This window comes from Clinocottus analis, unplaced genomic scaffold (genome assembly GCF_023055335.1).
Source record: "Clinocottus analis isolate CAN_PGR_092001 unplaced genomic scaffold, fCliAna1.0.p SCAF_5, whole genome shotgun sequence".
NCBI lineage: Eukaryota > Metazoa > Chordata > Actinopteri > Perciformes > Cottidae > Clinocottus > Clinocottus analis.
Window position 1 is genome coordinate 1,734,649 of NW_027176207.1, and position 27,418 is coordinate 1,762,066.

The window sequence follows — 27,418 nt, forward strand, 5'->3', positions numbered from 1 at the left end:
GTATGTTACATTTCTGAGTTCCTCTTAAAGATTTTGACTTCATGAACACCGTGTGAAAAAAAGAATAATGAGACAATGGATAACCACACAGGTTAACTAACTCAGTGACATCCCATCATCCATTAAACGCTTATCAAACCGACCCTCGTGTTAATCTTTAGTCGTCTCAATGAAGCTCCTAACTCTGTACCATTAAAACATAGAGATAGGGGGCCAATTAGAAACCTGCTGCCATCCAGAAAAAGAAAGAAAACAAAAGGCTGTAAAGTCAGACAGAACGTAATATGGCACTATCGTCTCCAGGAACAACCAGGAGACACAAACAAATCTTTTTTTAAAAGCGGACTGCGGCCAAACTCCCCAAAAGCAGGACAAGAAACTCAGAGCAGGTTGTTCAGTTTGTTCCCGCTGTCTTTGCGCCAGCTAGCGATCGAGTCTTCACCCATTCACTCGTCTGCACCTCCGTCACGTCGCATCATACTCTGACATCAGAAGTAGATGAATCTGCTTTGCACGACGTCGCCGCGTTCTCTTCCTCTCGACACGTCAAGCACACTTCCCCCAAAAACACGCAACACGCCGCCCGCCGGCCCTCAGAGCGCCGCACGCCGCCGAACCGGAGAAAAAGCATCGATAAAAGACGGAAACCACATCGACTGTGCATATACATCATTTTTGAAAAAACACATTGCAGCAATGAACACACACATATACGACCCACCGAATGCACACGAACATGAACTCCATCCAGTTATCCGTTACGTTTTACATTCAGGCTCCAAGAAAAACGATGCAATGACTAAGTAAACAGCAGATTTCTCCCTTTTTGCTCAAGTTTGGTCTCAGATCCCCTCGAACACACAACAGCTAGTAGTGCACAAAATAAGAATACAAAATTAGACTTTTAAATACTGTAGCAGCAATTTTTTTTTCTTTTAAAGTCGAAAGCCTCCAGTAGTACAGGTAAAGGCTTTTGAGTCCCCCGACGCGTGGAAGGGTGATAGATTGTCCTCTGGAGTACGAGACGGTGTCTATAAGGAGGGTGCAGGTGTTCGGTGCTAAAGGTGCGTGACTCTAACGGGGCGGGGCGGAGATGCGTCTCGGGGGCGGGGCGCCGCGAGAGAGGGCCGAGCTGTGTGGAGGCCGCTCGCCGCCTCAGTGCTTCAGGCTGAAAATGTCTTTGAACAGAAGGTTTTTTTGTTCTCCTCCGCCGACACACCTCCATCTCACACCTCTCCTCATCCTCCCAGACCGTCTTCACAGAGCATCTCCGCTCCCAAACCGAGCCGCTCAAAAGAGCAAGAATTCCTGCAGCTTCCCCTCCCTCCCTCCCTTCCCCAAACCCCTCTCTCCCCCTCCCGCCCACCAACCAACCCTGCAGCCGAAACCACAGCGGGTCGGGGGTCACAACGGGGGGCGCTCAGCTAAATCGGTCCAAAAAAGGAGCAGGACAGAGCCGTAGGCGGGCCGCGCTACACAAGGCTTCTCTCAGCTGGAGGCGCTGGCGATGGCCTTCTTGAGCTGCTGGCTGCGGATCTCGCGGGTGCGAGCCTCCAGCAGCAGGTCGTGGCAGGTGTTGCAGACCAACACGGCGTCGTACAGCTGCTGGTCCGGGATGGGCAGCTTCAGGTGGCAACAGTCTTTACAGAACACATTGCCGCAGTTCCTGAAGACCGGCGCCACAAAAGGGAAGTTAGTTCACTTTTTGTATCTTCTGTGCTCCTGCATTGAAAATCAGCTACAATAACTACATTAGCTCAGACGTGTGTGTGTGCACCAGGAGCTACTCTGTTAGCATTATTAGCTACTGATCCAGTCGGCTGGTTTAGGAGACGACCGTTGCAGACTAAACTCTTGCTGAGGTGCTGTAACAAAAGATGAAAGCTTAAACTACAGTTTATTTACATAAAAACACTTTCTAACCTTAATCTGCGTGAAAAATAACCTTTAAAGTGGATTATTCATAACTTCCATTTTGATTCAGATTGTGCTTTTTCATTATTTTGCGCATCTTGTGAAGACAATTATCTATGTATTGATCAATAGACTTAACTTATTTTAACACTTATTGTCAACTGAAAATAATTATCAAATGTTTTGCACACACACACACACACACACACACACCACAGTGAAGCCCCACCTGCAGTGATGACGTCTCTTGGCTATCCAGAACTCACAGTCACAGTTGAAACAGTGGGAGGCCATGTGGTCAGGCACCCACCTCGTGACCTACACACACACACACGCACACGCACACACACACACACACGCGCATATCTCTATAAGATCAGAGGTGTAAAAGGAGGTGCTCCCAGCATGCAGGTGAGGGGGAAGGAGGAAGGTGTGAAGCTGAGACAGAAACTATTCTTTCAGGCATTGAGCGCTAACGGACGCTGACCTCTGTGTCCTTGCGGTCCACTCGATCCCAGCTGCCCTCAGACAGACGGTCCTCACTGTGTGTGGACAGAGAATCCTCCTCGTTGCTGTTGTCCGACTCCCGCAGACAGGTCTGAGAACAGAGAAGGTGACAGACGGGACTGTGAAGAGAGAGGACACTTCCTGTGGATCAAAAGCAAACTTTAGCCTTTCCAGACAGTAATGACACTCACGATGTCGTCCTCGTAGTCGACGTCGGGCTCCGATGGAGGCGTGCTGTACTGTTTGCTCTCCAGCCTCATCTGCAGCTGTCGCACCTGCTGCCTCAGCACCTCCACCTCCTGCTTGTAGCCGGCCTCGATCTGCCGCAGCCTCTGCTGCACGGCGTCCATGGGCACCGGAAGCCCGTCGTCGTCGAGGTACGCCGGGGCCTGCGGCGGGGGAGGGGAGCTGGAGGCGGAGGGCGAGGAGTACGACACGGGCAGCAGCTGCTGACCCGCCAGGGAGTAGCTGTTGAGGGCGGCGGCGGCGGCGGTGTAGCCCGCGCTCCTGGCGGCGGACAGCCACCCGGCCTGCAGAGGGCTGCTGGGATAGCTGAGGGCCTCTTTGCGGCAGCACTGGGAGCCGTTGGCGATGGCGAAGCCCTGGGAGCGGAGCAGCTTGTTGGCGAGCCGGCGGCCCTGGTTGGTGTTGTGCTGCAACGCCCGGCTGACGCCGTAGTGGCTGGCGCTGCTGCAGGCGGACTGCACCAGACCCTGGACGCTCTCCCAGTGGGAGCCCAGCAGGGACAGGTCCGTGAGCTGGCTCTGGGAGATCAGGTGGCGAGGTGCTACCTGGTTGCCGTCTGCAGACGCTACTGCAACTGTTAACACGCGCTCTTTTCCTTTCACTGCATCCGGCACCGCGTCCTCTTTCTCCTTGTGGGGTTGAACCCGGGGCTGCGGCTCTTCCTCTTCCTCTTCCTCCACCACCACCACCTCCTCCTCCTCTTCCTCATCCACCACCACCACCACCTCCTCCTCCTCCTCCTCTTCCTCTTCCTTCACACTAGTCTCGGTGAGGTCCTGGCTCGCTGTGGGAGGCGGCGCGGGGGGAAGCTCTCCCTCACCTGTGAGAGTCTCAGTGGAGTCCTCCATGGGAAGCAGTGGCGTCTGCTGCTTCAGAGCCAGCAGCTGCGCGGATTCCTGGAAGCCGTTTGTTTGGCCGACGGCGCGCTCGTCGAGCGGCGGGGCGGGCGCCGCGGCCGCGGGCTCGCCGCCCTTGCAGGGGAGAGCCAAGCACGGCTCTGACCTGCGAGAGGGCGCCGCGGCGATTTCGGCAGTCCTGCGGGGGCTCTCGGCATCGAGCGGAGGCGGCGGGAGCGGAGGGTTGGTGATCGGAGGCGGAGCCTGTTGAAGGACGGGAGCCGGGAAGGGAGTGTGAGCGACGTCCTGGCTGAGAAGGACCGGGGAGAGCGGCAGAGAGGGGAGGGGCTGAGTGGTGAGGCAGGGCTCCTCCACCGCGTCGTCACAGCCCTCTGCACCCGTGGGACACTCTGGGGTCTCGGCAGGAGGACTCAGGTCCAAAGGTTCCCCCTCGCCCACGTCCAGTCCGATGTCCACCGCGACCTCGTCCGAGATGTCCACAGAGGTTTCTTCCGTGGCTGGCGAGGACTCGGGGGCGGAGCGATCCTCCTGGCAGTGCTTATTGAGATTTGGGTCGCTGGAAGTACGGGTCAGGGGCATCCCGTTCTCAAAAGCTGAGAGCAGGTTGTCCATGGAGCGGGTCTTGGGAAGTCTAGAAATCGAAAAAAACATAAAAAAAGAGTGTATTTTTTCCCTACAGGTAAAGGAATATCAATGATGCAATTCTCATTTGGGACTGTAGAGGGCAGTCTGGCTCTCTGTGACATATATTTCTTCAGGGCCCGCTAAGGCCAACATGTACAGATCCTGTGTAACCGATCGGATTTGCATCCAACCAACACACACCTGTCCAGAGACCGGGAGGTGAGCTCATCCCCCGTGACACTCGGGGGGAGGTAGAGCTCCATGGAATCGTCCACAGCGGTGCAGGGGGACGAGGTGGGCAGGTACACAGCCGTCCACAGCTGCAACGCTCGTGTGTGGCACACTGGCTGCAGCACCTGGCGGGCAAACAAGTGATGGGAAGGTCAACATACAGACATGACAATGCCCGCTACTTTAACAGTACTGTCGTACCATCACTGTCGTGGGCGGAGAATTAGGGAAATCATTCACAGAGGATTAGCGTTTGAGGATGAAAGTCGTACTGAACACAGTTCCTTCACCTCCATTTGTTTCGATGTTCAACAGGTGGGTTGCACATGAATACTAGCATAAAAGTAATAGCATAAAAACAGTGTTAGCACACTGTAAGAAAAGTGGGAGGTACCATATCATGACTGGGGATGTAGAGGAAGTTTTGGAAGTTCTTGTTTCCGTTGCGGAGCAGGGACCACACGGAGCAGGTGCGCTTGTAGACGTTCCTCATCTCCCGCTCGCGAGCGTTGTTACACAGGAAGGTCCCGTAGAGACACGAGTACGTGTGCTGCACCAACTTGACCTGGACGCACGAGGAGCACCAAGTCAGACCTTTCAAGTTCATTTAGTCCAAGTTAGAAGAAGTGGAACGTACGACTACCCACCAGGAAGGCCTCGTTGAACTCAAAGAGGCATGGGAACTGCTTGAGCAGCTGGTGGACACAGTCCAGCCACTGCAGGAAGACGGGGCACTGCTCGCTGACGTCGTCGGCGTTCTCCTGGTGGCCGCAGCGGTCCCCAAACTTATGACCGTAGTCCAGCCACTCCGTCTCAACAAGCACCTGGAAGCCCTGTGGACGACGCGGCGGTCAGTACTGAAGGGCGACGCCATCACTCAAGAGACATCTCCTGGTTTATATGACACGTGCTTTGTCTAAAAGCCAACATGTTGGGGCCGAAGCGTGCAGACTCTCACCTCTAGCGTCCTGTAGTAAGGGTCCAGCAGGACCTTGGAGAGGGCCACAATCTGGGGGGTGCGGTCCCACCCGTCCGAACAATGCACCAGGACAGGACGGCCCTCCCGCTCCACCGCAGAACACACCAGGGTGGCGGCCTTCAGCATGACGGACAGGTGCTGCAGCCAACGGGTGCTCTCGAGTGCCGAAAGCCAGCTGGAGAAAAAAAAAAACACAGACGTGATTGATTAGATAAGTACAAATCGATATACATGTATGTATCTGGAGCCTGGATGCCGTCTACATTCATGAGCTGTGGTAACCCCGGCTTAAGTTACACAGAGGATACCGCTGACCTACATATCTATGAGGCCTCCCTACGCCGTGACACACCTCCATCAGAATGACACCAAGTCTTAAAATAAGCTGGTGTGACGTCAGAGCAGCTGGGGTAATTTATGTGCATACCACCAACACATACAATCGCAAATGTAAGAAAAACACAAGAACAAAAGGAAATGCATCACACACACACACACAGTCGGTGTGTACAGACGGACAGCTGGCCGCCCCAGCAGGAAGGGAGCGGTGGCGGCGTTCCCGTTGCTGCGCGGTGTCGCCTTACTGTGAGGCGAAGCCATTAAAACGAAGCCAGAGCCGCTCGGAGAGAGGAAGGTCAAACGGATCCACTTACTTCCCTGGATCCGGGATCTGACTGCAGACCGTCCTCAGGGCCTGGAAGCTGTTCCTGATGGCGTGGATGTTGGCCATTCCCATGAACATCACCTCGCAGTTGGGATAGTACTCTAAATACAAACACAGAAGACAAACAAACAAACAAAAGGTTCGCTTGGTGCTTTTCTCAAATGTAACCTTCATGTTTTTTAACGAGCGAGTCACTGGTGGAAGAAATCACTTGCTTTCTGAATATCACGTGTCAAACATTCACAATAAACAAAAACTACTTCTGCTACTACTACGAGTCAACATTTGGATGCAGGACTTTGTCTGTGCAGTAATATTTTAATATTCATAATCAACAGTTTTAAACAGGATTTAGATTTCTTCTTCTACCGCTGCCGATACCCTCGTTCCAGTTGGAGGAAGAGTGAAAAGTAAAGCAAGACAAGCTTTGCCTAAGGAACCAAAAATCCCTTTATGTGTCCCTGAAAACAAACATTCAGGCAGAATAATTAACAGAATTGTTGATGACATGTTTCTGACTGACCTTCGCATTCGCAGCCTCCGCCCTTGGCTCGGTTGGCCACTGCAGCGGTGTACGAGCGAGCGTCCAGGATCAGCAGCTTCTGTGGCACGGTGTTGTCATCGCAGCCGGAGCCGCCGGTCAGAGAGGAGTCTGGAGACGCAGAGAGGATTTTACTGATGAGAGGAAAGTGTTTACGAGAAGCCAACGGCCGGGGAGAGAGAGAGAGAGGGGATGGAAGGATGAAAGAGAGGAGGAAATGGGAGAAGTGCCACGGACTATCTGTAACCTACTGAAAACCAATATCTCCACCTGATGACACGACCACTGTGCTGCTATATGAACGAGCCAAGAGACCCCTTTCAATAGTGAATACGGGGAAAGACGAGTATCGACTCCGAGGACGCAACTAAACTACTTCTCTCTCCAAAAAAAAATCAAAACTGGAGGCGTGTAACAAGTAAGGAAAGGGAGCATAAATGTGATCTAATGATATTTAATTCACATTTATGCAGATGTACACGGCGAGCGATGCTGTATTGCGTTGGCTCTTATGTTCAGCATCTTTACCTGTTAGTTCACTTTGTAAGTACGAAAATTAATGAGCCGTGTGTGAATAATGGAAATTATTTTCTCCCTTCCGAATTTGAATGCCGTCCTGAAAGCGTAAAGTGCTCGTTCGCGGCCTGCAAATGTCACGCGAGCATGAATCCAGCCGCTTTACCAAAATCACTATCGGAGGAGTCGGGCGCTTCCCCGCGCTGTCGGCAGCCCTGCGCTCCACAGGTGCCCTTGGCTCCGGTGTCCATCTGACACGCCTTGGCGATGGACGTCACCAGGTACTCGTCGTCCGTGTTCCTCCAGCCCCACCAGCTGATCTCAGGCTGGCTGCAGCGGGAGATCACCGCGCCGTTCTTCTGGTGCCTGGAGACCGAGGTTAAAGTCAGTAAAACAGGTAAATCAATTTGAGAACATGCAGACAGCGTGCGTCAGACTGTAGGTCAGTGAAGCCACCTGTACACCACCACAGGGATCCTCTTCCAGGATCTGAAGGAAGCCACACTCTCCAGCTCCTTGTCTGTGATCCATATTGGAACCAGCAGCTTCTGTGGGTAGCTGGAGCACAGCCTGCGGACAAGAAGGACAGGAACGTTAAAGACGACATGCAGTTTATACTGCTGCATGCATGCATGCATGCATGCATGCATGCAACAGCCAGGCTCCAGGAAGAGAAGCAACGAGAGGCTTTTAGTTAGAAAATACCAGGACAAAATATTGACATTGAGCTGCAGAAAACATCCTGTTTTTCAGGGTCACAAGGACGAATCACAAAGTGTGACTCCCCTACGTCTCTGGTCTCCTCATCGTCTGTCATTCACCTGCTGACGGTCTAGGGAGGGAAGAGACGGTGTGTGTGTGTGTGTGTGTGTGTGTCCCTCTGTGTGTGTGAGAGCAAGAGAGAGAGGGATAAATCCTGTGCTGAGTCACAGGCCTCAGCAGGCTGCGGCCTGTTTAATTAGCCAGTTGTCCTGTGTGTCTTTCTCCCCTCAGCAGGATGCCCTCTCCTGGGCCCTCTGAGCAGACTGGCCTCTTTTTTTAGTGTTTATTTGCCCAGACAGCAAAAGGAGACAAAACAGTTTGACACACACACATTAAAACACACACACTTTCTGCTTGCTACAAAGCCAGTTACGTGTGTGTGCTTGTGTTCTCGTTGAAGACTTGGCGTGAGGGCTGCTGGCCTTAGAGGTCACACAAAGGTCAGCCAGTACACACAAAGACCAGAGTTGTTGAAGGAATAGTTCACTGCAGATCTATTGAGTATAGAATAATCATCAAAAAGTCAAAATGTCCATAAAAACGTCTCCAACCGTCTCAGCAGTGCATTTCATGTCTCTGCTGTTGAGCCGCCTCCACAATGCTCGTTATGCTAATACATCGCTAAATATGCTAATTCCAGTGTTTTTAGCATTTTATTGGTAAAGTGAAGGTTGTTCATCTGAATGTTTTGATATATCTTGACGCCAAAAGAAAATCCTGAATATTGAAAATGCAGAATTGAAAGGAAGTTCATAGTGATGTTGCTCTGTGTAAGGTTATGCGGGTACATTACCCATAATGCTTTGGAACAAGAAGTCTAATCTGTCAGTCAGCTGCATTTTATGTTTACATTTTTGGAAAATGGCCACTGTTTGCAGTGTGGAAATGGATTTAAAGTCACTTGATTACAGATTCTCAGACAAGGAGTTCGAAGAAGAGTTTTTTCTCTATTTTACAGATTCAAGAACATTCCACGAGTGATAAATAATGATAACCTGAGTGAATGCAAGGCACACCAATTCAAAACAATGAGGTAAATATGTTTATAATAACATAATAATAATAATAACTCTTGTAATTTGGGTGCTGTTACACACTGCGACACAGTGCTGACACATAAACCCACAAGCTGTTAGTCATCTCTTCAGGTTGGACATATTGTCTCAGCTTCTCTGCCTCCTCTCTCTCGCAGCTCTCAAGAAGCTCCTTGCGGCCCCGCCCTCACCATCCCCCCTGTAAGCCACCACCTCAACTCTTCATAGAAACAGTATTGTGTGTCTGTCTGCAGAGACAGAGGTGCCGTTTCTATTTATGGTAAAGAATCTGTGACATACTTGAAATTGCAGTTTATGTCCGACACTCTCCAGACGTTGTGCGTGTCGAAGCCCATCCTCTTCACCTCCATTTCCATTCTCTGACGCACGTGGTCACCTGCACACGCACAGAGAGCATGAGGCATTACTTTAGGCACGACAAAACGTGAACAAAATAACACGCACAGAGAGAGGATGAAGCACGACAATACTTCAGGAACGACAACATGTTAACACAATAACACACAGAGAGAGCATGAGGCACGACATTACTTCAGGAACGACAACATGTTAACACAATAACACACAGAGAGAGCATGAGGCACGACATTACTTCAGGAACGACAACATGTTAACACAATAACACACAGAGAGAGCACGAGGCACGACATTACTTCAGGAACGACAACATGTTAACACAATAACACACAGAGAGAGCACGAGGCACGACATTACTTCAGGAACGACAACATGTTAACACAATCACAGTTCAGAAATTTGAGTTCAGTAGTGATTGTTGTGTGTCAGTGTTAGTTTGTGTGTGTAGGTGTGCGTGCGTGTATAGGTGTGCAGGTATGTGTAGAGGTGTGCGTGTGCATGTGTGTGTAGAGGTGTGCGTGTGCAGGTGTGTAGGTGTGCGTGCAGGTGTGCATGTGTGTGTAGGTGTGTGTAGGCGTGCGTGTAGGTATGTGTATAGGTGTGTGTGTGTGTGCATGCATGTGTGTAGGTGTGTGTGTGTGTGTAGGCGTGCGTGTGCAGGTGTGCGTGTAGGTATGTGTGTAGGTGTGCGTGCATGTGTGTGTAGGTGTGCGTGTAGTTGTGCGTGTAGGTATGTGTGTAGTTGTGCGTGTGTATGTATGTGTTGATGTGCATGCGTGTGTGTGTGTGTAGGTGTGTGTGTAGTTGTGCGTGTGTATGTGTTTGTGTGCGCGCATGTGTGTGAAGACGTGCACGCATGTGTGTGTGTGTAGGCGTGCGTGTGTATGTAGGTGTGTGTGTGGGTTTGTGTAGGTGCATGTGTAGGTGTGTTGGTGCGTGCGGACGTGCATGCACGCAAGTGCGTGTACAGGTATGTGTGTAGGTGCATGTGTAAGTGTGTGTGTACGTGCGTGCATGTGTGTGTATGTATGTGTTGATGTGCGTGCGTGCATGTGTGTATGTAGGTGTGTGCGTGGGTTTGTGTAGGTGCATGTGTAGGTGTGTGTGTATGTGCGTGCGTGTGTGTGTACCTGGGCGACAGAGGTGGATGTGCTGGTCCTCGTCCTCAGAGTTCCCTCCCAGACACCAGGCGTGGTAAGCCAGAGCGAACAGGTTCTCCAGCCGGGCCGGCTGAGCCACGGCGCGGTTCAGACGCTTCACCCACTCCTGGCATTGCTTGAAGGTCGCAAAGTGGCACCTGAGGACGAGCCGACGCGGTAAGACAGACGAGGTAAACCCAACTGCACAATATCTTGTTACAACTTTGTGTATTGGGGAAGAAAAACAAGGAAAACTAATTTATTCCAGCCATGAAACACGAGTTGCTGTACGGCTGCTTAACAACGAGCAGCCATTGATGGCACATCTGCCGCTGAGCAGATGAAAGCTCTCCTCATTTTAAACGTCACAGATGTCCATGAACACAAGAGATCGTGGAAAGACATGTGGTCCGGGAGACAGCGACGGGTTGTGAGGACGTCGCCAGGTGACGTTTGCACGTCTGTCACATTTCGTCACACTATTGCGGTGACAAAATGTGACAAACGGGTCGAAATATAAACATCTGGCAAAGTAGTCAAAACCAAATTGTGAGACGTTCCACGTTCAACCAGGATGACTCACAAGGTGACAACAAAACGCTGCCGTGTGTAAATGTGAGGTTTATCAACGGGAAGAGAAGGAAAGAACGTTTCCTTGTTTATCTTTTAATTTATCTGAAAAGCAGCGTTACTCCGCTTTGTTTCTTTTATATAAACACTACTTTTACTCGGCAGTGTCTTCTGGAGCCAGCTATGACAAGTTTTCACTACACATTGTGCCGTTTATGGAGATAAATTAATATGGATTTCATTTTGACATAATACATTATGCATAATGAAATAGACTAGATTACTATCTTCTGCTGTCAAACCCATGTTTGTGAAATATTGATGTTCTAATCTCTTACAAAGCACCTATGATCACTGGCATTACTGTCAGGAATTGTTACCATCATGTATTATGTTGGTGGATAAACTTTGAGAAAACGGTGACATATTGCATCACAACTTCCCAGAGCGCAAGATGACGTGATGCCCGTGAATCTGATCCATAACAGTAGCAAGATCTCACATTTAGAGAAATGCAACCAGCAGCTGTGTGACGTATTTCCACACGTATGTATGCGTCTTCCTGAAACTTCAAACCATTATCATTATTAATAACTTTGTAAATCTGGCAACAGCGCAGCATCAGAAGAATGCATTTCCTCTCTGTGACTATATTTAGACCAGCAGGGATAGCCCTTTTAAACTATGAAGACACAAGACATGATCTCCATTATCACTAATGTCATTAGGGTGGAGGAGGTAGAATAGTACTATAATTATATTAACATCATATTAATACTACTGTATGCCTGTAAACTTTAATTCTACTGCTGGGAATATTGATTAGCAGTGAAGCAGTTCAGCGTGGTCGTGTATAAACTGTCTCACGGCGAGAGAGAAACTATTCTAGTACTCATTCACACACAGACTGTTATATTTACTCATGTTGAGAACTACATCAATCTACCTGCACACACACGTACGTATATATGTATGTATGTGTGTATATGTATATGCATGCATGCATATACACACATACCTATATATACACACAGACAAAATACATATACACACACATGTATGTATATACACACCCACACTATATACATATACAGACACATGTATACACACACTATATACACAAACACCCCCCTTACCTGACAACTTTGGAGTCTTTGCAGACGATGTGCAGCTGGAACATGTCTCTGCTCTCCACGCCCTCTATGAGCCTGAGAGGCACCTGTAGGGGGCGAAATAGAGCACCTGTGATCTTCCTGCCGGTCACAGCTCATCCGCTAGGAGGTTGCGACCCTCTGGTCTAATGCATACAAAGGCTGGAGTATACATAGCACGGCTTTATGAGCTGGCTGTGGAGGAAAGGACGGGTTTTACTTCGCCTCCAGACTTCTGTGTTAATACCAAACCGCTAGAAGGCAGCAGGATTGTCTATTCTGCTTTGTACATTTATGAATGATCCTGTGCACTGAGGTGTTAACAAAGATTTACAGAATCACCCACGCAACTTCACTTTGTCAAAACTTCATGCAACAGCTTTGTGCACCGCGTATGAATGGGAAAATCATATTTCATGTCTTATAGTGTAAAACAAAAGTGGTTCTCAAGGTCAGCTAACACTCTGTGCTGCAATAATTGTTTCTCCTTCCACAGACAACAATAAATCCAGTGTTACCACTAAGTTGAGTGTAGATTACAATTTGTCCTCAGCGCACTGTAATTATTGCTTCCAATGAATGATTCAACCGGTCTAGACGGTGGCAGAGGGTGTTTCAACATATGGTACTCACAGATATCTCACTGTCCACACCTGGGTAGGTCTAAAACACAGTGACACCATGGAGTACACACCGGGAGGAGAGGGAGGGAGGGAGGACACAAGACAGGAGGAAATGAAAAAACTATTAAACCAAAAACATTTAGGAGACAAAAAGGAAATGAAGAGTTAAAAAAAAAGGAAAGAAAACATCAAAGAGGTTGAGAAATGGAAGAAAACTGAGTCATGCGCTACTTGCAGCACATGACCGAGCCACATGGAAATCATGGAGAGAAAGACAAACACGGACGGGAGCAAAGGGCATGAAAACAGCTTAGAAGTAGGGGGATAAGGCGTGTGTGTGCGCGTGTGTGTGGCTTGTTGGCGTTGATACAGAGTTCATCTGTGCTGCCGGGGTCAAGGCAGGACTCTGAAAGCAGTTCGATGGGACGGTTGGCTCTAAACGTTTGACCTCTTTAATCCGACTCTCCTCTGCTTAAGAAGTTCAGGGTTCCTCTTTAAGTCACCGAGGAGAGGAACCCTGAACGTCCTCTCCTCGTTCTTTTCCATAAGCTGAATCCTGCTGGAAAAGATGACTGGGGTTTTGGGAACGAGGAGGAATTCTGACGCCAGTGAATGCAAACAATTGGCCCGTTTGTGTTTAAGCGAAGGTCTGACGTCAGCAGGAGCGAGCCAGTGAACGTCAGCGCCAGTGTGTGTGAGTGTGTGTGTGTAGGAGGAGGAGGAGGAGGGGGGATCTTTTGGAGCCTGCATGTCGCATTAAACCTCCCCTGACTGGAGATCAGGGGGTCTGCCACCCGTGTGGTAGCTTTCTGCTGCGAGCCAACTACGCTGGGATATGACGAAAAACAACGCTTTATGGGTACTTCATGTCAAATACTTGGAGGTTTATTTGCCTGGTCAGCACAATTATGCGTTTATAAATTTTATATGGGATGGGAAAAGGAGCCTACGTGCGTCCCAGCTACACATTATAGCCTCCTCTCTCTCCTGCTATTGGCGGCTGCAGTGGCGTAGAAGTTGTTGAGATCACCCTGAAGGGGAAACTCTACTTTTGTGGTTCTCCTGTGTGTTCATTGTCTGAGACTTGGCACTCACGTTGATGACCGAGTCCTTGAACTTGATGTGGAGCCTGTAGTTGGAAATGGCAATGACGGCTTCGTCGGCAAAGCCAAGATATTCCACCCCTTCCCCCTGAAGAACTGTGAATGGCACCTGTGGAGACACAAAACAAGCAGACTGTTGAGGTTTGAGGACCGAAGCCTCGACACAAACACACGATTGTTGGCTTTATCAGGTCCACTGGGAGCAGAAGCATAACATCCACATTTATGTGTTTTTATTCTCTCCATATTCTCCAAGCTGATTCTAGTTATTGTAGCGTCTATGCTAGCTGCTCTGCCATGCTAACGTGACGTTTAGCATCATGTTCACCACATTAAGTAAGAAATGAAGCGTTTGTAACAGTAACTGATTTGCGTTAACACAATGTTCTGGGATCATCAAGGTTATCACTATCTCACAAAGAGACAGTCACTCCTCGCACGGCTGATGAAACTATTTCAACAAATCAGCCTTGAAACGCTTCGTTAGCTTCTTAGTCCCGTTTGCTTCTTTTGATATATTCAGATTTTTCATGCTGAGACCTTCAAAATCTGCTTTGCATTCAGAAAATTTAACAATGATGCATTTTGCCATTTAGTTTTTTCTTCATTCATTCTGGTTTACTGAAACTCAGGTATCATATCTTAACATTTACTCAAACAAACCTCTATCCTACAACATAACCAACAGGTAACGTTTGTGCTCACAATGTCCCGTCCTGCCGACTCGAGACTAAGCCGGTAATGATTGTGGACAGAGTGACATTGCAGATATGACAGAAAGGGGGAGGGAGGCATGGGAGGAACAGTGTGCATGTGTGGCTGTCCAATGAGCACATGGTAGTTTTACAGAAAGACCTTTGTGAGCACAGAGCGCTGAATGAGCAGGCGGGGCTGGGAGTCCAGAGAGCGATCTAAAAGCTCCCATTAACATACTTTATCACGGCCAAACATCAGGAGAATTGGTTCCCAACAGAGTCAATAAAAGGGCTTCAGATTTGAAAGCATGTGGAAGTAATGCTTCCTCGCTAACTTCTAAAAGATGTCATATAATAATTCATATAAAGATGGAGGCGTTTACAGTTTATTGGGGCGACTTCCTCTGGTGATTTAAACATTTAGATTCCAGTGAACTATACGACCTTTTATGACTGCCGGTACATTATGTGGCCTACAGAGAATAAATCACCTTGCATAAAACATTCCTTCTGACGGATGTGAAACAGTAAAGAGAGTCACCGCTCGGACGCCGCTCGCTCCCATCTGACAAATTGAGGCCCGTTCGTTCCCTCGTCACCTCTTCTGTGTGATCACCTGCCTGCACACACCTGCCCGCTCTGGCATAAGTCATCGGGGACCAGGAATAGCGACGCCGGGCCTCGTCGCTCGGCCGTTGGTGGCGAGGGCAACAGAGTTGCTCGGAGACAGCATTACCTCACCCAGCATTAGCATGCACTGCTGAGTCACGAAGACCCACTGGTGCATGTGAAAAGAGGACATGCAGCGGGGCAGATGGGGATTATGGTAAGATGTCAGAAAATCAGGCTTACTTCAACTAACATTAGCCAAGGCGGTTAAAAGCACAGACGGCCTTAGTTAGTGCACAAGCTGGATTTTTCTCTTTTAAAAAAAATATATATTGGCAATTGACAAAAGGGGTCAAAAGCTTCTGATCGTTGGTCCGGAGAGCTTACGTTAAAAAAAAAAGAGCAACAATCAAACCCCTGACATGCATCACTGCACCTGCTGTTGCCCGTCTTTAACTGAAAATGTGTTTGTGAGCCGGGACGGGAAGCATAAAGGGAAAGCGTACGGCTTAACCTGGGAAATGGAGCACGTAGTACTCTGCACTCAGACACCAACAGAGCCAAATATAGGCAGCCGGCCCCCTGGCACTCTGCATTGGGACTTAGGAAAAAAAAAAAGAGGAAAGTTTGAAATCAGACAGTGACAGGCGCACAAACACATCTGGCACCCAAACAAAGCTGAAACCCACGAAGATACAGTTTTACTGTATGAAAAAGGAGGAAAAGGAGAATGCCTCATCTTAAGGTTTGCTTTCTTCATGCCGGAGGGGATGTAGCCAACATGCATGAGGTGTTTCATCAACAGCAGCAGAAATGGCTGAAATGACAACGAGCTGCTCTACCGAGTCTGTGGAAGAGACCCAACGTGTCCTACTGAGAGCGCCATAGTTAACATGCAGTACAGACTGGGAGCTGCATTAATCAAGCTGTGCTCCAAAAGTAGGTGCATGAGTCACTGGCAGCCAGCGAGAGCAGATACTGTGTCACGTTTCCTCTAGCAAGCTCTCAGCAGCAGAAATATTTAAAAAAGAGAAAAAGAGAGAGAGAGAGACCCGTGAATAACAGTCTCCGACTTGTGAGTCGTGACTTCCAGTTCGAGCAGCCTGCCTGTGAGCACATGCACGTGTGTGCACACACACACACACACACACACACACACCACTGCGAGCATGCATCGCACACAGGATGAAAGGCAGCAGAGTATTAAACATGTTGGGGTAGGGAACGCCTGGAAGAGACATCAGCTGTCAGAGAATCTATCATGGGATAGCGAGCATGCAAAGAATAAAGTAAAAAAAACACACGGTGACAAACTGCTGGTGTGAATGCAGGTGGAGGGGAAGCGATGTGCGAGAGTCCAGAAACATGGAAAATGTCGCAGAATTAGAGCAGTTTTTCGTACAGAAGCAGCTACTCTGGTTGAGATACACTGTGTTCTCACTTTGCTTAGCAGGAAATAAAGAAATGTACCAGGACCTTTGACACACAAAGCCTGTGACAGCCCCTGAGGACATAATAATAAAAATATAAAACAGCAGCACTATTAACAGGTTGATGCAACCCTAAGTGGAAAGACGCTCCAGCTGAAAAGCAGAAACATGTCGTGACCCCGGGCCGGACAACCTGCCCTCTGGTCCAGTTCTGCAAGCACATCATGCCCAGCTCCATTAACCACCCGAGCGCCAGAGAGCACAAACTCAACGCCACGGAGGGCACGGCGCAAGTTATCCATCACAATTTCGCTGCTGGCCTCTTCGCCGTGGAGTAGACTTACAAAATCTCTCTCACTTCAGTGACCTAAATGCTTCTTGGCTGCCCGGCTCTTTATCCTCTGCAGTGACTTCTGCTTTTTCTGTGGAGGAAACAGCCGTGCAGCAGAAACAGACGCCGAGAAGTTTAGGGTAAAAAAGAAAGCTAGACAAAAGAAAATAAAAGGGATCCTACTTTAAAGTGGCGAAGATGTACATAATTATGTAAATTTTCATAAAACAAGAACTGCATAATAATAGTTTTGACTTTTAGACAGAGTCAATACCAGCGCTGTATGGACGGGGATGCTAATGGTCAGCAAATGCACTTTAAATGAAGGTCATGTAGGACATTTATAATACTGTAGGATGAATTAACGAGAGTGCAGAGGGAAAGCACGTCCAAGCGATATACTAATCCGGTAAACGCCATATCCTGGACCACTAAAGGAGGCTGTGACGTAGGAAAACCCCTGAAGCATGCTGCCATGCTGCTGCTGCTCCGTCAGTGCGAGAGCCCCACACGGGACAACCACTGCTCCTGCAGGGAGGAGAGGATCACTCCTTTTCTTTCACAGTGTGCACAAAATATTACATGTCAGCATTTTTAAACGCCTGCTTTCAAGATATTCCTTCTGTTCTCGTTTGGTCGTTGCATAAATATAAAACTCATTTTAATGCAGTCGAGTAATTCAGAATCTCTTTCCTGTTTTTGTCGTATGATAAGTTCGCTGTAGAGAACAAGGCAGCAGTCCTATTCACATGGAAATATTTTGTTATCCACCGAGTTGGCTGTTTAACGTTTTCCCCTGTGTTGAACTCTGCCATCCTTCACCAGAGCCTGGACAAAAACAAATACATAAATTGCTCCTCTAAGCCTCTGTCATCGTCTCTATTTCGGTGACTGGCCTCGCGCCTGCCGAGTTGTGACTCTTGCAGGAATATCTTGGCGATCGCGCTCCACACGGGCGACCCGAGCTCCATCGGGGTATTTCAGAGGAACGCTCCGGTGACGCGCCAGGAGACGCGATTGAGGAAGAGGTCATATAATCTGGGAGGCTCCCCGTCGTCCACTCGGGACGTCGGCGCAGACGGGACGGTGCTCTGGAGCGGCTGGCGAACGCGGTTCAGCTCACCTGAAGGCTTTCATCCTCCTTCACCAGCTCCTTCTGGGGGAACAGGTCCTTGGCCTTGATATACTCCAGGCTGGGAGGCCCTTCTTCACCCTGTCAGACAGACACAAAGCAAAGGCTGTTCAGACAAATACGTCGTCATTAAGTCAACACAGCAGGGTGAAATTAAAAAAACGGGGACACAGACAACAGTGTAATTAACAGGAATATCAAACCACAACAACACTGATTGCTCCATAAAATAAAAAATAAAAATTCTGTCCAATCAAACCCAAAGCCAATGACACAAGCCTTTATCAAGGTGGTTAGCCTTTGATGCCAGGTGGAATTTCACAACTCAACTCTCAGACTTCACATCGCAGATTAAATATTGACCACGAGAGTTTCAAAACTCCCTTTAAAAATGGATGCACGTGACCTTGTGTCAGGTCAATGAGGCAAGCCACTTTAAATCGCTTACCACTTCATTCTAAAAGAATGTTGATTGATTAACATACATTTTGCATAGCTTTTAAATATCCAGTTTGCTCTGGCGTGGTGCAGCTAGCTTTTTGCATGAGCAAATAACAGCAATAGGCAAAAGAGACCAGAAAGCTGTACACTTTGTGACTGAGTTGCAGCCTTGTGCAAACAAAGATACTGGGACTAAGTAAAGTATTTCGAACACCTGACTAGTTTTTCATGAGTCATGCACTTAGTTCAACTTCTTCCAAGGTTCAAACGCTTCCCCGCTCAGGTCACGTCACCAATTGTTAACATGAGCATTCAAGAGGACCAGGACCAAGTATTTTAAAGAAGGTTGCTGGGAAAAAATACACTCATCAAATGCACAAGTGTTATAACGGATGGTTGGATAAAATTAGACTGCAACACATCAAGAAGCAGCAAAGGTGACAGCGAGAGTGGAACAAAGAGGCCGCCAACCTCATCGTAGCAGGTTGTGCCCCTCAGATTGAGGAGCGAGGGTTTGACCTGCCAATATCTCACGAAATAAACAAAGTACACACATACAGAGCATTTACCAGTATCCTGGTTTGGATCATATTTGTGACAGGATGTTTGCATATAACCCTGTATACAGATCATGACATCATCCAGGATCAACATGGTCTGCCATGACATGCAGCCATGTCTTTCACTCCTTCCTTCCAGACTCTTTCCGCCATTTTCTGCAGATACCGAGTTACCTCAGCGGTGGAGGATGAAGCCAGTATGGTTTCTGGCCGCCTGAACACTGCTACTTCTACTACTCTGCTGGATTTGGCTTCTCCGTCGGAGTACGACCGTATGTCGATGTTGTTCCTTAATGAAAACAGCAATGAGTTCCTGGAGAGTTGGGCAGCGTGAATGTAGCAGGCCATACACATGGACCTAGCAGGGGTCCGTCTGAACAAGACTGCGTTGCACGTTTACTTTACAAATGTTTTTATAGCAGTGTGTATATTTAAAATTGTGAAGTTATGGATATCATAATTACATGTAAGCTGACTTTGAAGTCGTTTTTCTGGAAAACTGTACAGTAAAATCTCATGGCCATGTACATGGCAGAGGTCAGCATGAACAATGCTGCATTGCACGTTTACTTTACAAATGTACGGATCTGTGTTTATATCCCTTTGAATATTGGAAATTGTGAGATTATAAATATTATGTCATGTAAGCTGACTGAAGTCACTTTTCTAAAGAACTGTACAGTAAAATCTCATGTACATGTGCATGGCAGAGGTCAGCATGAACAATGCTGCATTGCACGTTTACTTTACAAATGTACGGATCTGTTTTTCAGCAGTTTGAATATTGTAAATTGTGACATTATGAATATCATTATGTCATTGAAGCTGACTTTGAAGTCACTTTTCTGCAAAACTGTACAGTAAAATCTCATGTACGTGTACATGTACATAGCAAGTGTCCGTCTGAACAAGACTGCAATGTAAGTTTATTTTCCAAATGTAAGGATCTGTTTTTATAGAAGTTTGAATATTGTAAATTGTGACATTATGAATATCATTATGTCATTGAATCTGAAGTCACTTCTGCAAAACTATACAGTAAAATCTCAAAGCCAGGTGGACCTCTAGCCAATTGAAGACTTGTGTCCCTCGACAAAAAAAACCACACAGCAACATATTAAAGCAGGAAAGCCCTTGATGTCTCACCATGCAGACCTCCCGCCATGTTACCAATCATTTCACCCGTCATTCAAAGCTCCAAGCCGGTGACGAATCCACACGATAAGCATACCACCCACTGGGCTTTCTGGTAACAGATGGAGTTACTGGTCCTCTGCAAGACAGCAACTCTTCACCATTCGATTTCAAAAAGGCAGAGTATTAATGAAATACAATAGCCAGGGCATAATGTATCAGCTTCTGTGATATAACAGCTGTGTTGACAGAGGGCAGAGGAGCTTTATGGTCTGCTGATTGCTAACATAACATGTGCACGTTTGAATGTTTAAAAAAAAAAAAAAAAAGAGAACTAAATGGGGCACCAACACCACCATGTTGACAAATGAACCTCTTAGTGTTCAGTAACATTTGCAGGAAGAAAACGTCTAAATAAAACCCAAAGTAAATTGCAAGCTGTACTTTTTTGTACCATAAGGAGTAAATTCATGGTCTTGGTATCTTTTAAAAGAAAAAAACTCTTTAGCTTTTTCCCCTCAATAGTCACAATCACTTTAGGTGCTGCTGACACTGAATTATACAAGTTTAAAAATAAATATAATATTTTTATTCCCGCCTGAACATTTATTTGCAAATATATGCCTGCAGATGACTATAAATGTGATTTATGAACTAAACAACACAATGGGATCCTAGCCTGAAGTATTATCTAGTCTAATCTAAAGTAGATCCAGAAAATGATTTGACATGTTTTTCTAATGAAATCTCAGCATTTTTCCATTTTACGACTGAAAATATTCATGATATGAATACTATATATAATATCTATTAAATGAACAAACAGCTCCTTCTGCAATCAAGTCAAACAATCAGTTTTCCATTTTAAAGAAGTCAAGACGACGAGTTGAAACGTTTGCTGTACAAGTTCTTCAACTAATTGAATAACTAGTTTGATAATTTCAATAATCTAAAAAGATGCAAAACATTATAAATTACTTGAGGATCATTTTCTTTGTTTGTTATAAAGCATCTATAACATCTTTGGGTTTTTGAGTGTACGGCTATTTTTCACCATTTCCTACAATTTTATATAGAAAGCCATTGATCGAGTAACGACCCATCAGAGTAAACTAAATGGTTCCAGCCCTGAACGTCCTCAGGTGGAGCATCCGTTGAGTTTGTGAAGGCTTGCTGTGGGTGTGGGGCGTCTCTGCGTGGGAGAGATTAATGGAATAAAATCCACAAAGCTCGTCTTCCTTCTGCTTCAAACACCATAAATTGTAGTAAATGGAAAAAGGTGCTGACGGCAGTCGTGGAAGTGTGTGTGTCAAGGTTGTTTGAGATGTCTCCACTGCTTAAAAGATGGTCCAATGTTAAGTGCTTTCTGGTATTACTGTGGGCTCCATTTCCTTCAAGCCTTTCTGCTCGTGCTAATGCGGCGTTTCCATCTCCACGTGACACACACCATGTGAAGACGAGGTGGAATCTGCTTCCTAGCACAGAGCTGCATTCATGCAACGGCACAACATCGTCACAGAATAATCAATTCTGTAATAATCAACAATCAAATCATCAAAGACTCCCATAGCCCAAGTTAGCTACTTTTGTTGTGTGTATTTCTATAAGTTTCAAAACATAAAAAAGCAGATACACATAAATGTATTAACCACTCTTGGCGACATAAATAGCTTCATCTTCAGACTTGTACACTTGGACTTGAGTCCCTTTGAAATGCAACCTCGCTAATCTCTTGACCTTTGACCCCCACCGAGTCCGCCTTCAGCGTCAGACGGACGAGGCAGCTGGAGTCATCAATTTTACTTATTTCCACCTGAGGACGGGGCGGACCGTGACAGCGGCCATCAGTCAAGAGGCATCCACCGAGGGAGTCGGGAGCCATTAAATGTTGATCTGGCACACTGTTGCTGGGCAGTCTGCGCCACCCGCCTGCCACACGGGCCCAGATTACTTTTATTAATAGAAATTAAAAAAAGTTTACTGTGGCGTGCCAGACAGCCATCATACATTACCAAAATTCAATACAAATCAATCTTCACACAATGCGTCCTCTGGCCACGTCTCTCTCTCTCTCTCTCTCTCACACACACGATCTGGTGGATACTTGGCACCGTTCACTCAATCCTCTCATGAAGCAGCCCTGACACTGCGCTCCTCTGAGGCCTGCTAGAACACCGTGTACTTTATAAGGTTGTGATGTGTTTTTGGTGCTCTATCAATGCCTGACACAGACTCAACACAGAATGGCTCTCTCTCACACACACACACACACACACACACACACACACACACACACACACACACACACACACACACACACACACACACACACACACACACACACACACACACACACACACACACACACACACACGTTGGTGATGAACACACTTCATAAACATTGGAATGAAACCTCATTACGGCAGGAGCGAGAGCTGCATTAAAGCAGACGGCAGTGCTTAGAGGAAGACTTGATAACCTCGATGCTTCAGCTTCCTAAGTCTCTTCGCTTGGCGGACGACAGCGATGGAGACCGGGCTCATGACTGTGTCCTTACGTTTCCATGCAAACACAAACAGCGAGGCGCCGTCTTCTGATTGGCGGTCCGTTGCATTGTGTGACCACGACCAGACAAACAAACAGCTTACAGGAAGATTAGAAAGGAAAAGAGAATATTCTCTCACCGACTCACAAAGATGGAGCACAGCGTGTCCTGTGCCCGACAGGTTTTTTTTTTTTTGGTTTAGTTTTTTTGCTTCGTCACTGCTGTGAGCCTGCGCACCTCCCCCTCCCTCTTCCTCTTCCTCCCTCTTCCTCCCTCCACCCAGCAATCAAAAAGCTGGAGCTGAGGCGCATGCACATTTACGCCTCTATGCATTTCCCCCAATGATAGTCATGTCAGAGTGTACAACACATGCAACGTCTTGATTACATGTATTACCGGTACAGTGACATTAGCGGCTAGCAGCTAGCAGCTAGCAGGCAGCTCCAGCGTGGCAGCAGTGTGCACGTGGAGGGTGCACGTGGAGGGAACAACCCGCCGGCCTAATTTAGGGTTGTATTCGTCTGAAGAGAGCATATTTGAAAAACTTCTTTTCTGCATGCGAGTGAATGAAAAAATAAAAAAAAAAAACACAAAAAGTAGAAGAGGAAGAGGAAGACACACAGACCCAGTTTTCATGAATAAGTGTCTGGTTGCCATGGATACAACAACCTCTTTTTACAATCCCTGTTCTCTCTAAAGCTTTTGGAAACAATTTGCTGTCTCACCAGATTAGTTACTTAATCTGACTGAGCTTTGTCCTGGAGTTGTGCAGATTAGAGAGCCACGACATGATGCAGAGGTGACCTCCTGAATGTGTGGGCGACATGCACTGAAATGCTTTTAAGTGTACAGTTAAGATGCCGTTTTTGGACATATAATATATAATATAAGCGAACACGGACCGGCCCACCGTCTGAAATGTGAGAAATGACTTCAGATGACGCGTTGGGAAGAAAAGGACGAGGGAAGATGGAGACACGAGGACACGATGACACGATGACGAGGCAGAATGAAAAGCAGCAGCTGAGAAGAAAGCTGGAAGATGTTTTTTCTTGGCTCGTGTTGGGAAGTCTAAGTAATGGGTCAAGACCAACGACTACAGAGTGTGACAAGTCTTCCCAAATGCACTCTTCTTTCTCCACCCAGCTACCTCCCTCTCTCTCTCTGAACATGTTAATATTTTATAGACCACCATGTTCAAAATGATCACTCCCATTTTAGTCTGGGGCCGTTCTCAAGGAGCCGAGGACACGAGGCAGCGTCAGATAAGGAAGCAGAAGAGATCTAAAACCAGCGGACAACACGTTGTGGCACGCAGAGAAGTGACCAGACCTTTCCATGTAGGCAAAATCAAGTAACATTTAGCAAATGTAACAACAATAAAGGCCTTCGATACCTTAGCATGAGCAGCAAAACATTCAATGTTTAATTGAGAAAGCAATTTACACTGGATGGTATTAAAAGTAAACACTAAAAAGATAAAGATTTGATCGATGTGCAGGTGTGTGTATCGACAAAGATTTAAAGGGCAATATGTTCTGAGAAAGAGTAAAAAAGTGCCAAGTTATATTCATATTAAATACCATTCTTCTCAGTAAGAACAACAAATGCTTCGTCCCTTATTGTTGCATTTTGTCCTCTTTCAGCGCGCTTAGCTCATGAGAACTTCCTCTGTGTCCGAACACATTGATGTACTTAAGCAATAAGGTACGAGAGGCAGTACTGTTCAAGGGTGTCTTACTGTATCGTCAATAATGTACTGTTCAAGGGTGTCTTACTGTATCGTCAATAATGTACTGTTCAAGGGTGTCGTACTGTATCGTCAATGTACTGTATTGTCAATAATGTACTGTGTAAGGGTGTTGTACTGTATCGTCAATAATGTACTGTTCAAAGGTGTCGTACTGTATCATCGATATTGTACTGTTTAAGGGTATCGTCAATAATGTAATGTATCGTCAATAATGTACTGTTCAAGGGTGTCGTACTGTATCGTCAATAATGTAATGTATCGTCAATAATGTACTGTTTAAGGGTGTTGTACTGTATCGTCAATAATGTACCGTATCATCAATAATGTACTGTTCAAAGGTGTCGTACTGTATCGTCAATATTGTACTGTTCAAGGGTGTCAGACCCGACGTGCAGCTAAATGTGTACTATACGTGTAGTACTTCATGCAGTTCTTTTGTTCCCATGGTTTTGTTTGTATATTTGATATTTTTGTTTGCTTTCTACTGTTTTTCTTTGGCTATTTGTTTGGTTAAACGCTTTCATGGTATGGTCTTTGTTTGCCGCCATTTGGTTTGTGAATCTGTGGAAGCACTTTGTAAACCCCGTTTTAAAAAGTGCTATATAAATAAAATTATTATTACTTAAGGGTGGTGGGTTCTTGGTGTCAGGCCAAGTGGTGAGACCCAATACCAGAACCACCCGAGTGCACATCCCCAAAAAGCTTTCGTCTCTGCCTCCACTCTTAATTCATTTAGCTGGTGGATTGATAGAACCTGAGTCATGGAAAAATCGTCACCAATTCAATTAAGCTTTTTATAGTTCCACTTCCATTCATATCGCAGAGAGAGATAAACATGATATGTCGGGGAAGGGTGAGGGGGGGAAGAACTGTTATCAAAGATGCTTTTTTATTTTTCCATAGTTGGACCACAACAATGGTCGTGACAAAGCTGCAGCTCTTCCTCCTCAGAGGAAGACTGACAGAGCCGTGATCCACATCAGTAACAGAAGACGTGGATACTAAATTATACAGACGCTGACGCAGAAGAGGAACCGTCGACTCAGCTGCACCCCAGACGTATGAAAGAGAGATCATAAATTGTGCAACGCGGGACCAAGTCGGGTCGCAAAAAAAAAAGCACCGAGAAAGGGAACCGGATCTTCCAGATCCAACAGCTTTACGACCAACACGACGGGAACTAAAGACGACGATTGTTGTTGGAAAAGCTGCGCGGTTAGCCTCACATCGGGCAATGCTAAAATGCTAGATGCTAATGTCCAGATAGCACTGAACTGTACAACACTCTTGTATCATTTGAACTGATGTATATTTAAAGATGTCCCTTCTTATTGTTATTGCATAATTGTTCGGCATGTTAGCGGTGTGGCTTTATGAATGATAATGTCAGTCTGTCTGTCCTTAAATGATGAAACTACTGGGAGGATTACCATGAACATTCAAGGATTTAGGGACATTCATAGTCCCCACATCATGAATCCTAGGGATCCCCTGATTATCCAGTGAAACATCTCAACATGTACTGAATGAATTGGGCTATGATTCATCATCTGGCAACCATGAAGGTGAGAGTTATGGTTCTAACAACTACTCAGTGGATTGTTGTAATACTTGAAATTTCCAATTTGTCAAATTCTTTAGTTTGAGATCAAACAACTGTGATACTAATCTGATCCCATAAACATCAGCTGCACTTTGTGCTGAGTCATCACTAACAAATGTTTGCATGCCAACACATGAAACTAAGACGGTGAACACGGTAAATGTTATATCTTCTAAACATCAGCGTGTTTAACACTCAGCACAAATGTGCACAGAGCCGTCAGCATGGAGACTCATAATAATATGCAGAGCTTATATTTCTGGGATGTTTATACCGAGAAGAACATTTTAGTTCTATACAAATAAGACCTAATGAGCTTATTTTAATGACATTTGACTTTGATGGGTATTTCTTACTATTAAAAAAAAATGTACACACACAGTTATAAGATGCCAGCCTTAGAAAATTATGAATGAGAAACATCTTTGTGATGTTTTTACCAAGTTTGGAAAGTCTTAAAGTATTTTTCGTGCACTAATAATATACAAAGTGTTACGTTGACACTTCCTCAAAGTTAATAATAGGCCAAACATTTAAGCAATGAACACAGAAGACACGGGCAGTGGACATGAGAGAAAAGATGGGTGAATAACCTCTGAATCACCAGCTCATCTACGCCCACGACGCGAGGCTGAGACGAGCTGTTCACCGCCTCAAGATGCAAACCAAGAGAAACACCTGTTCCACATCAGTCACCGTCGTCTGAACATCCTCGTACCACATGGCGCTCCATGCAGGCCTCCACTGCAGTGGACATACTTCACCACTCTGAGGCTGCGAGCGTGACTGCACAATGTGCTCGCTCTCAGCAGCACACACACACACATTTTACACCTTTACTCATGAGAGGCCCTCCCTGCCAATCAACACACCGGCAGCTGAAAATCCATCCATACAACAGAGGTGAGCGATGAGAGTGATTGATTAGCTTTGCATCATCACACGCAGGAGAAGACACCAACATAATTCAATAATGTCCATGTGGAGTGAAGTGTGGGTCTCCCACTGATAACTGCAGCGCTCACGTGTGTCGTCGATCCTCCTCCTCCCCACCGACCCGCATGCACAAGCAGGCGAAATGGGCCACGGAGGGCTTTTTTGAGACACAACCATCCCGAACCGGACAAACAAAAAACGAGCGGCACGAGGAGGAAAGGCCTGGGGACTTACGAAGCAGTTGAGCATGGAGCAGGACACCCTTCCTGCGAAGCTCATGTCGAGGAGAGGCAGGGCTGCGCCTGGATGACACACAGCCTACAGAGCAGCAGCACGACCAGAGCACGAGGAGCCGGCATCACCATCCTCCTCCCTGCCGGAGCCCGTCCACCCCTCGTCCGCTCCGAACC

The 27,418-nt window shown here is 46.8% G+C and overlaps 1 protein-coding gene across 1 annotated transcript; it reads right to left on the reverse strand.

Moving 5' to 3' along the window:
- Positions 1 to 1,363: 1,363 nt before the first annotated feature.
- On the reverse strand, positions 1,364 to 27,418 carry mtmr4 (myotubularin related protein 4). The gene is made up of 20 exons (XM_068600473.1): positions 27,243 to 27,418; positions 18,028 to 18,117; positions 13,832 to 13,948; positions 12,747 to 12,776; positions 12,099 to 12,181; positions 10,384 to 10,550; positions 9,176 to 9,272; positions 7,536 to 7,649; positions 7,246 to 7,445; positions 6,546 to 6,674; positions 6,012 to 6,123; positions 5,338 to 5,533; positions 5,027 to 5,212; positions 4,774 to 4,944; positions 4,350 to 4,504; positions 3,390 to 4,155; positions 2,613 to 3,335; positions 2,402 to 2,512; positions 2,144 to 2,232; positions 1,364 to 1,666 (listed from the first exon to the last, which is right to left on the reverse strand). The coding sequence occupies exons 1-20, from the start codon at positions 27,285 to 27,287 to the stop codon at positions 1,489 to 1,491; spliced, it is 3,759 nt and encodes a 1,252-aa protein (XP_068456574.1). The 5' UTR covers positions 27,288 to 27,418; the 3' UTR covers positions 1,364 to 1,488.